The following is a 15,235-nucleotide window of genomic DNA, read 5'->3' on the forward strand; positions in this document are numbered from 1 at the left end:
AAATAAATAAATAAAATCTTAAAAAAAAAATAGTGGACTTCTGTATGCACCAAAAGAAATGTAACAATACCTCATGCATCTAGGACACCTGGTTCCTGATCTCATGATGAGTGGGGTTTGGATTTTCTTTCCCTATCCCTTCCGGTCCTATCTCTTTACTCTGCATTCTATGTCTGTCAGGGACAAAACAAAACAAAACAAAACCTATACCGACCTGTGCATGTCTGAAGCATCCCAGGGTTTTAGGAAGACTAGCCTGTGGTGTGCATTGCCCCACCCCCACCCCCCATCTTCCCCCACAGACATCAGGAATCCCTTTGATAGCATTGCTGACAGATTATCTAGTCTGACTTTGGTGACAAATTGTTTACCATCTCCCAAGGGAAACCTCTGGTATTGAACAACTCCTGTTTTAAAAAGTTGTTAATATTAAGCCACAACAATATTTATTAAAAATGTTTCTCTTTCAAGTGACAAGTTTTATCAAAGTTAGGTCCTTCAAGGATATTAAGAAACAAATGGAGACCAGGCTTGAAAATTGCCTGAACAGACAAAATGAGTTTAGCCATACAAGCAAAGCTTAATTTAGCTCACTTTGTAAGACTAATTTGACAAAGGTCATTTTTGGCTTATGCCTCTGGAAATCATAACCAAAACTTGGAGTGTTTCACAAGATTGATATGAGATAACCACTGATCAATTCCCTATCTTTTACAAAAATCTAATATTAAAACCAGTCACTGAGAGGGGCGCCTGGGTGGCTCAGTCCTTAAGCGTCTGCCTTCACCTCAGGTCCTGATCCTACGATCCTGGGATGAAGCATCAGGCTCCCTGCTCACTGGGAAGGCTGCTTCTCCCTCTCCCACTCCTCTTGCTTGTGTTCCTTCTCTCACTGTCTCTCTCTCAGTCAAATAAATAAAATCATAAATAAATAAATAAAATTAAATAAAAAAGAAAATCTAATATTAAAATCAGTCACTGTGAGGGGCGCCTGGGTGGCTCAGTCGGTTGAGCAACTGCCTTTAGCCCTGGTCATGATCTTGGGGGTCCTGGGATCCAGCCCTATGTCAGACTCCCTGCTTGGTGGGGTGCCCATTTCTCTCTCTCTCTCCCTGCCTCTCCCCTTGCTTGTGCTCTCTCTCTGTCAGATAAATAAATTAAAAAAAAAAAAAAAAACTTTGGAAAAAAAAATCACTGTGAAAAACTAATAGTCCCAATTTCTCACTACATAAGCTGCTTTATAATAATATACCTGTATCCCTGAACTTCATTCCATGTTTTGATTTGAATGCTCCTAGTCTGTAAACTGTCTTTTTGCTGTGTGCCCAATAAATAAACTTTTACTAGTAACTACTTGCATGATTTATTGGTTTTCTGTTCTTTCTGAACTTTTGACAAGAACGACTTAAAAGTTGAAATCCTCTCAGTTTAGCTTGTGAGTGCAAGATAATTCAACACCATCCGTACCATTTGGCCATGTTTTCATTCTCCTAAGATGTTTTGTTAAATGGAATGGAATCCATTAACTGGATTGAATGGAATCTGGAATCCCAGAGATTCTTATTTGCTGCTTCTGTGGAGCAAAATAAACTCAAGAGTGGAGTACAGATGTTGAGTAAAGGAGGTGAAGAAGTTAACTGGGGACAAGGAATAGCTACGTTAAGGGAAAAGAATAGGGACACAATGACATTGTTAAAGAATTACTAGCTGAAGATCACAAAGGAAGAGAAACAACATAAAATTAAATAGGGAATGTTTACGGCACTCAGGAGCCAAAAAAGTAAAAAAATAAAACTGGACGATTCGGTGATAGTTTCTGTTCATTCTACCTATGAGTTTGCTTCTACCCTTTTCCACCCTGCTGTGTGTCCTGGAAGGCTGAACTATACAGACTACATCAGCTACCCTCTGGCTTCTGAGAAGGGTCAGCCATTTGGGACCCTGGACAGGAGATTGGAGGGGAAGAGAGTCAGACTGGAATATTCATCCTGCCTCTCATTCTTCCTGCCTGTGAGGTCGCTGCAGGCTCAACTCAAGGCCAGAACCTCAGTGAGACTGCCCTCTTTACACGGTTCTCTCGATTCCAGTAACCCTCTTCCCTTCAGGCCTGGGCACTGCCAAACCCTTGTGGTTTCCTATGCCCTGCCCACAACTTTGCAAATAGTCCCGCTTCATTATTAAATTGCCCAGTTGGAATGTGTCATCTATTTCCGGCCAGGATCCTTATATGCTCAGTCCGCTTCATTTACTGAGTAACTACTAGATGCCAAGGAAGAATAAAATGATAAATCAGACAGTTCATACTCTCAAGGGGACGGTCTGGGGAGTGGAGACAGCCACAGGAACAGATGATTACATCACAGTTTGAAAATGAAACACAGAGGCACTGGATGGGGAGGTGGGTGAGTGGAGGCATAAAGCAGAGGCAAGGGCAGATTTGGAGAAGGTGTGTTGGTGGAGATGGGGTCAGGAAAATTCAAAGGCAAGGATGTGAGTAGAGGGGTCAGGAGCTGGGTGAGAAGTTTACAACTATGGACATCAGGGCCAGTCAGGGTGTGAAAGGACGAGAGCAGAGGGTGAGGCTGGGCCAGACCATAGAAAGCCTTATACTGCAGACACGGGGCCTTCTTTCCCATGTACCTATTCTCCCTTTCTTTCTCCACTAAGGGAAAAATAATGACACAGGTGAAGTGTGCAGCCTCCTACTCTTAACCCTTAATCCTGCCCTACCACCAGGGCTCGACACTCCTACTTCCTTGGTCTTTCTGTTGAAAATCACTTCCACACGCTGCCTGCACATCTGGAGATCTTTCAAAATGGCAACAAGACAATATGGTAAACCAGTCCTTGGAGATGAGCTACAGGAAAAGGCTAGAAGTGAATGTTCCCAAATGCATTCTAGAGGCCCTAACAGGCAACAGTCTAATGGAGACAGTAACAGGGTTGCTGGAAAGAGCGGAAAGAGTGAAGTTTCATTTCATCAAAGTGGGGCTTCGGCCCAGATTAGTTTGTGTAGGTGGGCATTTTTATGATCCATTATTTATCACACTGTGTAGGCAAATTCAAGGTCCAGGAGATGTCTGTCTTCCCTCTCTAAAGCGCAAACTGCAAGGAGTTTCCTTGTTAGGTAGGGCCTCTTGGGCACATTCCTGGCATCTACTGAAGACAGCCAGTCCTCAGGGCTGGGGCTCAGCAGGCTTCGTTAATCAATATCAATACACAATCCCATCCTCTCTTCTCAAAACCTAGCGGTAGCCCTACTCCTTAATCATCTCACAAACAAGGGACACGGCAAGCGGTGGGTATGGAATCCTTCCAGCTCTCGCCCCAACAACGAACTGGATGGGTTATTGGATGCCGGGCCAAGGGGCGGCCCCGAGATTCCAGCGGCTGGCGGGGAAGCCCCTCCTCCCGGGCGGAGGCAGCTCCCAGGAGTAAAAGTCCGAGTCCCGCCCCGGAGTCAGAACCTTAAGGCCGCCGCCGCCGCCTGGCAGAGTTCTTGCGGCTGGCTATGGGGCTCTGATAGCCATGGACGGCTACAAGGGCTTTCTGGGGCTGCTGGTGTCGTCGCTCCTCGTCGGCTTCCTGTCCGTGATCTTCACCCTCATCTGGGTCCTCCACTACCGGGAGGGACTCGGCTGGGATGGGACCGCGCTCGAGTTTAACTGGCACCCGGTGCTCATGGTCACTGGCTTCGTCTTCATCCAGGGCATCGGTACTGGGCATCTCCTGGGAGGCAGCGGGGAGGGACGCAACGGCCGGGGCCCGGGACGGATCGCTCTCACCCGAGTGGGGCAGACGTGGGCGAGCGAGGGGGTGAGGGGGGCGCGAGCGGAGGGTGCCCTGGCGCCGAGACGGCGGGGCGCGGCGGCGGGACCGAGTCGGGGGCCGCGGGCGCGCAGAGCCGTGACTCGGACGACGTGGGCTAGCGGGCAGCGGCGGCCCTGGGGCGGCGCGCGGGGCCGGGGAGCGCGGCCAGACGCCTCGGGGAGGGGGGAAGGCAGAGCACAGCTGCAGCCGGGCGGGTGGCCCGCTCCGCCGGCCCCACTTGGTTAACTCTTTGCTGCGAGTGGCGGGGGCGCGCTGGAAGCGCCCGGTGACCCCCGAAGCCGGGACGCAGGAGGGAGGCTGGAGAGCCGTGCCTCCCTAGCGCAGTAGCCCCGAAAATCGCCCCCTGTGGACGGAGCCTGCGCGGTCCTTGGCGCAGAGAGGCTCTTTAGGCGAGGCCTTTCTCGGAACTTTCTTCAGGGGGGCAGATTGGGAGAGAAACGCAACGGGGGAAATGGTGGGGCGAGAATTTGTCGATCCCGGTCCCAGCCTCGGTCCTGAGTGAAGGGGTCGGCCGGTTAGTCGGTGGCCGGGGTGAGGAAAGCATCAACTGGGGTTTCACTCGTCGTAGAGCGTTAAGTTCAGTGCAGTCCGGGAAGCCTCCGGGACTCAAAAGGGTGTTAGGCTGCCCTGCCTGGTCATGGGACAGACTTGAGCCCAACTTGTTTTGGTGGCTGCCGACCAGTGAAATTTCCCCTGCGGGCCTTCCCGTTGGGCGCTGGCCCCGAATCGGGCAGGAGATGCCAGGTGAGGGTCTGCGGCCGGCCGCCTGGCTCCCAGACGGGCTTGTGCTTGAGACATCCCTGGGGTTTGCCGTGTCCATGTTTGGCCCCGCACGAGCCAGCTCCGGGCCTGCACTGCCTGAGATGAGCCTGACCGAGAGGGAGGGTTCCGTGGACGGCAGATTTTGTTTTAGTTTTTGTTTTGGGGTATAATTGACACATATGTTTCATGTGTGTAACATGGCCAGGTGTATGATTATATTTAGGATTTATAAATCGGAATGGTCACCACAGTAAGTCTAGTTAACATGCACCCACTACATAGCTACACAGTTTTTTTTCTTGTGATAAGAACTTTGAAGATGTGCTCTCTTAGCGACCTTTAAGATCTACTTTCTCAGCCACGGCTCAAATATACAATATAATATTATTCATGTAGTCATCATGCTGTGCTTATTTTATACCTGGAAGTTTGTAACTTTTGACCACCTTCACCCATTTCGCCTCTGCACCCCTGCTTCCCCCCATCCATGGTGGTTTTTACTGTGGCTGTGTAGTGCCACTCAGTGTCCTGACAGTTTCCTTCCTCTGCTGCTTGGCTGGAAAGGAAGCTTTAGCTAGTGGTGCAAGCCCCATTTATTTGTAGACACTTTTCAAAAAGTGGAGTCAAGGCCTGGTTGATAAAGTATTTTGAAGAAGGTAGAAAGTGGTGTTTGGGGGGGTGGTTATAGCTCAGAAAACAACGGATAGAAGCATAAAGGTTTCAGAAAGAGGTGCCCACCAGCTGAAACCTCTAAGCCTTGTCTTTGAGCAGGCCACCTTTTCTCCACCAGTATCTGGCTCTCCAAAACAAACAAATGAAGAAAAGAGCTCTGATCTCTTTCGCAAAGCAAAGATTTTTGTTTCTGTGTAAAACGTTGCTGCCGCCTTCCACGGGTGTGGCCAGCACCCTCTCACCCTGGGATGCAGTGGTAGGTGTTGCTCAGGCTTAGTTCACCTGGGTTGCCATAGGCAACGGGGTGGGAGGGCCATCAGGCAGCCAAATTATTTCCTTACGTAAGTCTAGGTGATTTTGCTACTGACCAAAAATGAAAAAAACATACTCCAGTTCCAAAGTCGCTGTCATCAGAAGCACTCTTTCCTTGGTGGTGGAGCCCTGAAGTGTGGCCAGAGCTGTCAACGTCCTCTGTTTGCTCAAAGTAGGAGAAACAGTCTCTTCATCTCTTCCAACCAGCACTTCAGACCAGCTCCTAATACCAGGAAATTTTCCAGAGTCTTCTCATAATTGTGAGGATAAGGGAAACACAGATGATACTAGTTGTTTCCTGACTGACCCAAGAGGAGATGGTCACAAAACAGTCACTAACATTTATTGAGTGCTTTCTGTATGCCCACTAGTGCATTCTTTCACAGGGATTTAAGAATAAACCAAGGCACAGAGCAGCTAAGTACCTTACCCTTATTTTCAGGGTTCATTTCTCTGCCTTTAAGGTAATATACTTACTTTCTGCAAAATATTCTTAAGAGGAGCAAACACTTCATCTAAAATACACCTTGAAATTCTTTATTCCTGTTAGAGTCCATTAGAGTTTTCCTAAAAGGGTTTCTAGTTTCTCTAAACTATGGGCTTTTCTTAATCTGTCCATACTCACTTTGGGGCAAAAACATGTAAATGGAAGGGCGCCTGGGTACCTCAGCCCATTAAGCTTGATTATGGCTAAGGTTGTGATTTTACGGTTGTGACATCAAGCCCCACCTAGGGGAGTCGCTCACTCTCTCTTAAAAAAAAACAACAACAAAAAACAAAAAACAACAACAACAACAAACAAAAAACTCGTAAATGGATATTTTGGGAATTTTCATCTGTTTATTTTATGCAAACTTTGTTTTCTTAAAGCTTAGTTACGGTATTTGTATCAGTTTTGGAATGTCTGTCCTGTTTACTATTTGGATTCCAGATTTGCAAAGCACTTAAATCAGATAATGCATCTAATCAACATAAACATAAGTTTCTTCCTGCAGACAGGCACATGCATAGTACTCCCGAGTTTTTACAAATCTCAGTGGGCCAGTGTCCCCTCGGGTCCAGCAGTGGAAGGGTAAGTGTTCAGTAATCAACATTATAGGCCAGGAGGGAAACACACATTACAGACCAGTCATGCTAGAACAGGGCTTTTTTACTGTGTGTAATTGTTTCAGGGAGGAAATTTTTAGGTTTTGCTCTTTCAGATCTCTAGTAATGAACAGGATGCAACTGAATTTGTCTGTGATGCACAAATATTTAGAGATGAGGAAGGGAAGGCTAAATTACAGTTATTATTCTAAGCATAAAATGCCTTACAAATACAATACACAAACAGTAAGCATTACTTAAAACCATTTGAGAACAAGCAAGAGTCTTGTGAAACACCTTTAAAAAGTAAGCTCTGGGGTTAGCAGAAAAGTTACAAAATAAATGTGTACACATAGAGGCTCGCAGACACATAGTCCAGATATATTTCAAGGAATACATGTGTTCTAAAAGAGAATATAACCAACAATGGGATATCTAAAACAAATAAAATTTTAAACGAGTGGGATATCTAGTAATTATCTAGTGATTAAGGATAAGAGTTTCAAAGAGAACTTAGAAGAGGCTTTGTGCTTCTCTGAAAGGAATGTTTCCCATGAAGTAAATACACTGCCAGGAAACCAGAGAAACAACCCTCGAAAAGAAGGCTGCAGAAAAGACTGAAACAAATAAACCCTCTCAAAGTGGCAGCTGACCTTTTAAAAGGTTCAGCAAGGTGGAATGTGTTATTCGGTAAGAGGTAGAAAATTCAAGTATTTAAATTTGCGGAATAGAAGTCTCAGCAATTCTATCCTCCTCCCTTTTCCACATGTAGAACTCCGTTTACTGTATAAACTGAGGGGAGAGAAACTGAATTGTGTAATGATCTCAAGTTGGCTTTGTGAGAAAATGTAACTACGTTTCAGTAACATTTAAATGGCTAACAAAAAGAAACTGAGTACTTCTTAAAAGGCAGTTGGCATATCCGATTAATGCCTCTAGAAGCGACCACATTCCAAGTCCACGTAAGTGTATTTGAAAAGGCTCTTGGGATAGAGCCTGGCCAAGAGGACAATGGAGAGAATGCCCCAGATACCTACCCCAAAACCAGCCTTGGGAGCACCACCGAGAACAAAACCTACCAATTTTAGGGAAAGGAAGCTTGCTACAAAGCATAAGGACACAATGCAAGGCAACCCAAAACAGAATTTTTGTTATAAATAAATACATGCAGATCTCTTCGTAATGTAACTAATAAAAATGTTATAGAAATTATTATTTTGCTCAGTTTTTTGTATATCTGGCTCTAAAATAACACCTAGAACTGACAGACAGTAGGCCAATAAGAACGAAGGAGTGATTAGTTCTGTACCTTCATTAAATTGTTAGTAACAAAATGCAGTTTTACTTATTTGGGATGATAATGGTAGCATCTAAGGTAAAAGTGCCCTCCCTTGCCCCTCAGTGATTAGCCTGTTTAGCCAGTTTGGCTGCACAGATTTATTTGGGAAGAACAAGCATCAGATTATATTGGAAATGCATCTTTCTTCTGAAGACCTCAGGCGCATTAGAATGTTGCCATCTAAGTACAAACTGTGTCTCCTCTTGTCTACCAAAGACATCAATCCTCCCTTTTTCCTTCTGCATCATAAACTTTCTTCCCACCGTTGGATTATTTCCAACATGTTATAATGTCTGTCCTCATAAAACCAGCAGCACTCTTAACGCCATGTTCCCCCTTCAGCTACTGTTTCAGTTCTCTGCTTCCACAGAACATTTTTGGGAATTTTTGTCAACACCTGAAGTATAGACAAAAAAGTATCTCCCATTCCTCTCCCTTGTCCTGTTTTGAAGCCACTCCAGTCAGGCTTTTACTCCTCTGCTCAGTCAAAATTGCTCTTAACATAGTTACTAGTGGCAAGCACATAGCTAATTCAATGGTCTCTTCTCAGCCCTCATCTTGCCTGATCAGAAAGCAGCATTTGGTGTAACTGACCTCCTTGGGACACTTCCTTCACTTGGCTTCCAAGACACCTGGTGTGCTTGGCTCTACTCTCTTCACTGGCTATGCCTTTCAGTGCCCTTCGCTTGTTCCTCCTCTTCTCCCTGATCCTTTAAATTTACAGTGTCCAAAACCCAGTCTTTTGAGCACTTCTCCTTTCTTGATGCACTCATACTCTTGGTGATCTCATCCAGTCTCGTAGCTTTCAACACTGTCTATTCGCTGAATCCGATATTTTTGTCTTCGGCTTGGACCTCTCCCCGGAACTCCAGACCCACATATCCATCTGTCTACTCAGAATCTCTGTTTGGATGTCAACTAGACATGTCCAAACCTCAGCTCTCCATACCTCCTCCAAAACCACTCATCACACAGGTTCCCCATCTTAGTAAATGGTAGCTTCATCCTTTCTGGACGTTCATATAGTCATCCTGGATTCCTCTTTTCCTACCATACTTCTCATCCAATCCTTCAGAAAATTGTATTGACTCCAAACTCAAAATACAGTATTATCCAGACTCTGACCATTGACTATTTTAGTTATTTTTTCATTCATTGTCTATCTTCTACTAGAATGTAAGCTCCCTTCTCTGTTTTCTTCACTGCTGTATCCATTGTGTGTGGAACGCTACTGAACATATAGTCCGCATTTGATAAATATTTACTAAATTAATGAAAGTTTGGTCACTCTTCTAAACCAGGAGCCATACTTACAAGGATGGCTTATAAAATCAATATGAGAGTGCTCGCTTCGGCAGCACATATACTAAAATTGGAACGATACAGAGAAGATTAGCATGGCTCCTGCGCAAGGATGACCCGCAAATTCGTGAAGTGTTCCACAGTTTAAAAATAAATAAATAAATAAATAAAAATAAAATCAATATAAGAAATGGTATAGCACCCACTACTGTGTCTTCCTCTATTCAACTAAACATTCAGATACACAAGACGGCCAAGACCACACTGGGCACCAGAGCTTGCTGCCAGGGCAGCATTTGGTATTCTTTCGTAATGGGCAACCTTTCTGCAATTGTTTGTATAGCAGCCATATAGCCACCCGTAAACCAGTCTCTCTCTGGGAGACTGTTCAGACCCTGGAGACAAGATCTGCATTGGTGGGATCAGAGCTTAAGGTCCCCACAGAAGCCAATATGTTTTTTAATTTTATTTTATTATATTTTATTTTTTATTAACAGATAATGTATTTTTAGCCCCAGGGAAGGAGCCAGTATCTTTTGTAATACTCTACAGACCTGGTTGCCAGTGTCCTTGAAGGGGATATACAGTGAGTTGAACAATGGCCCCCAAAAGACACATCTAGCTCCTAATCTTACAGATCTGTGAATGTGACTGTAGTATCTTTGCAGATGTAAAGTTAAGGATCTCAAAATGAGATCATCCTTATTTAGAGTGGGGCTTAAATCCAACGACTTGTGACCTTAGAAAAGAGAAGACTTGGGACACAGACACAGAAGGTGGAGGCGATGTGAAGATGGAGGCAGAGATTGAAATGATGTGTCTACAAGCCAAGGCACACCAAGAGTTGCCAGCAGCCACCAGAAGCTAGGAGAGAAGTATGGACTGGATTCTGCCTCAAAGCCTCCAGAAGGAACCAGTCTTGCCAAACACCTTGATTTTGGACTATTGGCCTTCAGAACTGTGGGACAAGACATTTCTGTTGTTTGAAGCCACTCCGTTTGTGCTAATTTATTACAGTAGCCCTAGGAAACCATCACAGGTTATAACAGTTATTGCACTCTGGAAAGCCCAACGTTTGGCTTTATTGGGTATTTATAGAATTTTTATTGTTCCTCCCAGTCCATTAGGGGGTAATTTTTATTATAAATGGACGTTGCCTAATAACATTAGTGTCAAGCGCCTGGTATCTGTTTATTAGGACAGTTAACCAAAGGTCAGATCCTTGTGCAACAAAAGGTAAATGCCGTGTGTGTGTGTGTGTGTGTGTGTGTGTGCACACGTGTGCGTGTGTGTGTGTGTTGAGAGAGGAGGGGGGATTATAAAGAATTAGAGAGCGCCTACTCTGGACAAAATAGGAAACCTCTTAGCTGCAGCGAAATGTGGCTGTATGGGGATGCCAGCCCAAAGTGCCTAGAGCTTCCAATTATCCAGGAGAAGCCAGATTTTTAAAAACTGGTTCAATCTAGGGACGCCTGGGTGGCTCAGTGTGTTCAAGCCTTCGGCTCAGGTCGTGATCTCAGGGTCCTGGGATCGAGCCCCACATTGGGCTCTCTGCTCAGCAGGGAGCCTGCTTCCTCCTCTCTTTCTGCCTGCCTCTCTGCCTACTTGTGATCTCTGTCTGTCAAGTAAATAAACAAGATCTTTAAAAAGAAAAGAAAAAAAAAAAAAAAACCTGGTTCTATCTAAAAGTAAACCAGCCACAAAACCAAAACAAAACCCCCAAACATGATGCTGATCAAACAAAACACATCTATGGACCAAAGCCATTCCATACCTTCCAGTTTACAAGTGACTCCTGCTAGAGCTTCTCATCTTGATTTTGTGGGATTTAAAATTTTTCCCTTAAAAAGTAGAACAATCTTCTCTTTTAAGAAATTAGACCAGAAATCTTTGTTATAACTTCTTTTCTTCCTGTAGAATCTTTCTTAAAAGGCCAAAATGGGCTTTGAAATAACGATACAGACTTAGGCCATACTTTTCTAAGTTCATTCATTCATTCAGTTTTCATATCTCATGCTATTTAACTAGCATACATTAATTAAGCACTTACTGCATGCCAGACACTCTGTAAAACAAAGGAGTAAAATGTAGCCTTGCCTACAAGTTGTTCTTATTTGAGTTTGCTAGAGCCAAATTATGGTTTCCTTTTGGAAAACCTGAGCCATAGGATTTGAAGTTCAGTGCCTGATTTTAGAGATTTTAGAGATCACAAAGAGGTGATATCAGAGCCAGTACTATTTCTAATCTGTTATAATATTGATACGAGGCATTAAAAAATATAGCTGATGTTTCTAACAATGCAGGATTTCTGGATATTTATAAATGTCTAGCACTTAATTGGATTTTTCTCTCTTCACACACTATTTGTTACCAACTAGCCGCCTTTGTGATTTCAGTCACCTCGAAGAGATGTTTAAGTGCCAAGATACTAAAACAAATCTTCCAAATCATCCAAATCCCTTCCTGCATTTTGATTCTCTAAAGGTTTTCAGTTACATGATATTCATGTAGTGAGACAGTTTGAATACACAGGTATGTTTCAAAACTTAGATTCTTTTTTTTCCCCCCAGTGGCAGGTGGATTTTATTGGACTGGGACACACCGGGGATCCTCACCAATGGCAGAGAGTGGGGGACAGGTTGAAGATAAAAATCTGATGGTCACTTGTGGTAGCACCACAAATTCTGGGGCTTTGCTGGATGAGAACCAGGTTGCCTGGTAATTGGGAAGCCCGACTTTACTGTTGGTTGCCTGTTCCCCAGAAACTGGAGGGAGGCAAAGAGTCCCCGGGGGTGCAGGCAGAGCTTGGGGATACATAGGGTGCAGGAAGAGTCAGAAAAACTAGTCTGTTGGTTTCATCTGCTTTTGTAAGGACAGTCTACCGCCAGGCTGTAGGAAACCTGTCTGGGTGGGCGGAAAGTGCACTGCGTAGAGCTGTGGCTTTGGCGGAGACAGGTACCATGCTGCCGGAAACGCCAAAGGTGCTCTGAGCTGCAGACTAGGCCTAATGGCTGGCTAAGTGGGTCCATAGTGAGGCAGGCGGTTCCGTAGGCACTGCTGGGGCCGCCTTGGAATTGACCGGGCTCCGGGCTCCCTGCGAAAGCAGGGGCTGAGCCCACATAGTGCCGGGTTCCAAGCACTTGGCGTCTGAACATCTGCTTGGCCCTCTCAGCCACCAGGAGGGTGCCTGGGTAACTGTCTTCCAGGGCTCTTTTGCACGCCGAGGAGGTGAGTCCCTGTGTGAGCAGCCAGGCTCTGCGGGGCGCAGCTGATGGCAGAGCGGTCGGGTCCCTCTTCGCGCCTGTTCCTCCTCCTCACGTAAAACTTTTCTTGAGCTGCAGGAAAAGCTGGTGCTTCTCTTCCTCTAGGGCCCAAAACTTCTCCTGCAACTTCAGATTTGTTCCTTGGACTCCTGCAGTGACATTCTCACGTCCATCTCCTTTTTCTTCCTTCTCCGCTGCTCCTCCTTCATCTTCTGTTCCATCATCTTGTCCCCCTCTTCCTCCTATGGGGGTTTGCGCGCAGGCTCCATCTCGATGTTCTGGTGCAACACCCTGGGGGCCAGGAGGCTCCAGAAGGGCAGGCGTGGTGCTGCTGGGGGCTCTCGAGGGGGGTGGGGTGGGCACCCGGCTCTGTCGCTGCCAGACGTGGAACCGGCCCTACCCGGAGGTGGGCACTCAGGGGGTCACAATGGGCGGTGCCCCGTGGGAAAGCCTGCAGGCCTCCGCTGCTGCCACGTCACCGGGTTCCTGGCCCCGCCAGCCCCGAGTGCTCCGCGTGCGCAGTGCCTGCAGGCTGGGGTTCTCAGGCCTCTGCGCTTCAGAGTTCAGATTCTCTTTGAGAGCCACTGCAGGAATCTAAGAAGATTATTTTATTTTATTATAAGATTTTATTTATTTACTTGTCAGAGCTCAAGCAGGGGGAGCGGCAGGCAGAGGGAGAAGCTGACTCCCCGCTGAGCGGGGAGTCCCGTAGGGGACTTGATCCCAAGACCCTGGGATCATAACCTGAGTCAAAGACGCTTAACTGAGCCATCCAGGCATCCCCCCCAAGAAGATTATTTTAAAACAGTTCTCTGCTTTTATGTGTTTTGTTTTAAGATTTATTTATTTGAGAGAGAGAACATGAACAGGGTGAGGGGCAGAGGGAGAAGCAGGCTCTCCACTAAGCAGGGAGCCTAATGCAGACTTGATCCCAGGACTCCAGAACCATGCCCTGAGCCGCAGGCAGACGCCTGACTGACTGAGCCCCCCAGTCACCCCGGCTTTTACGTTTAACCTTGAGGTCTTTGGATACATTCTGGTACATTTTTGGGTGCACAGGGAAATTAGTTGATAATACTGCTTGGAGCCTATACCAAGGATGTCAAAACAATATTTTATTCAAAGAGTTAAGAAAAGTGTAATAGGTACCCCATATTTAATTAGAATGTATAAGCGTTTAAAATTAGCATATAAAATTACAATGTACTTCAAACAATAACTTACTCTTATTTTATTTTGGGGTTCACTTAAATCTAACCTAAAGCTGTTAAGTGGGCCCGGGTGTAGAGTACCTATTACTTACTTAAAAAGACCATTTGGTCTTATATGAACTAACACTTGGATCAGCAGTACAAATTGTCTTGAGTTTTTGATTCATGCATTTTAAAAGAGGATCTGCTCACTTCCTGGGGAATATTGAATAAGTTACTGTATTTCATTAAATTTATTCATTCAACTTAATGAGTTCTACGGTGTACCAAGCTGTGTGCTAAATGCTGAGATATGGCAGTGAACAAAATAGACATGCTCCTACCTCCATGAATCACAAGATTTGAGCACAGAAGAGCTAGAATCAAATTGTTGTCTATGTTTGGGGACATTTCTCCTTCTAACTGTCCCTCTCTCCACATACTCTTTGACAGATTCCAAATTTGCATTACCTACGTCAAACCAGAGATTACATCTTTGAAAGTATATATTTTCACATATTCCTGAATTGATTAGGCAGTGAAGAGCTGAGAAATTTTCTAATAAATAAATTCCATTCAAGTTACTGCATTTTTCACCTTCATTTGTCCAAAAAACAATTAAATACAGGTGTTGATTTCCTTTTTCCTTTCCTCCCTTGCTTTCTTTTTAAGTTTATCACAATAGCATATTCCACTACCAATAATTTTTCTTTTAAAAGATTTAACATGTATTTCTCATATATATGTGTTCATGTTTTCCATCATTTTCTGGGGAAAAAATGGTCTTGCCAACAAGGGCCTCTAACAGAAAACCCTTGTTTCAGTTACAAGTAGCTGTTTGATGCCATTTCCCCTCCTCATGGGCTTATGAGACCTTTTTCTTCCTTCTCGCTGAACCTCAGGAATGGTGTCTAAGTAAATGTCAAGCCAAAGAAGCAAGAAATATTTAAATTCCACTCTCCAGGAAGTTTTTATAACTGTTGAGAGTAGCTTCTTGTTTAAGAAATGTGGTTTTATTTGTTAAGGTTGCCCTTTTCTCCTGAAGTCCACCATGGCTTGGTTATTTATACATTTTTAAAAACATGTAAACACCTTATGCAAAAGTGGTATTTTGCAGTTATCCCTCATTTACCTAGAGAGCTTTTGAATGATAGTGAACTATGCAGCAGAACTACATAGCCAGGATGGGCAGAAAACTCCATGCCTCACTCACATGAGAACCTCTCCAATTTCCAACGACTTAGTAGAGATTAATTCACTCTTAGGTTTGTGAGCTTACGAAAATATTGTTTTAACTTCAAAACTATTAGAAACTCTTTCAATCATACAGAAAATAACATAACCAATCCCCATGTATTCATCACTCTGATTTAACAGATGTTCCGATTTTTGCCAACATAAAGATTTATAAACTAGAACTTAAAGCTGGTAGGAATAAAAGATAATTCAAGATGATGGAGGAAGGTAAGCACCCTAAC

The 15,235-nt window shown here is 44.7% G+C and overlaps 1 protein-coding gene and 1 pseudogene across 2 annotated transcripts in view; one reads left to right on the plus strand and one right to left on the minus strand.

Annotated features, from left to right (window-relative positions):
• The first annotated feature begins 3,427 nt into the window (after nucleotides 1-3,427).
• The window catches only part of LOC111142943 (cytochrome b reductase 1), a 34,457-nt gene continuing 22,649 nt past the window's right edge, over nucleotides 3,428-15,235 (plus strand). Inside the window, exon 1 of one of the 2 annotated variants that reach the window (XM_022496302.1) lies at nucleotides 3,428-3,715. In XM_022496302.1, coding sequence (XP_022352010.1) covers nucleotides 3,529-3,715 — 187 coding nt within the window. In that variant the 5' untranslated portion in view covers nucleotides 3,428-3,528. The remainder of the gene's footprint in view (nucleotides 3,716-15,235) is intronic. The other variant, XM_022496310.1, reaches the window with a different exon arrangement.
• Nucleotides 11,965-13,612, minus strand: LOC111143020 (annotated as a pseudogene).

The sequence above is a fragment of the Enhydra lutris genome, unplaced genomic scaffold, assembly GCF_002288905.1.
Source record: "Enhydra lutris kenyoni isolate GAN:26980312 unplaced genomic scaffold, ASM228890v2 scaffoldscaffold1, whole genome shotgun sequence".
Classification (NCBI taxonomy): Eukaryota; Metazoa; Chordata; class Mammalia; order Carnivora; family Mustelidae; genus Enhydra; species Enhydra lutris.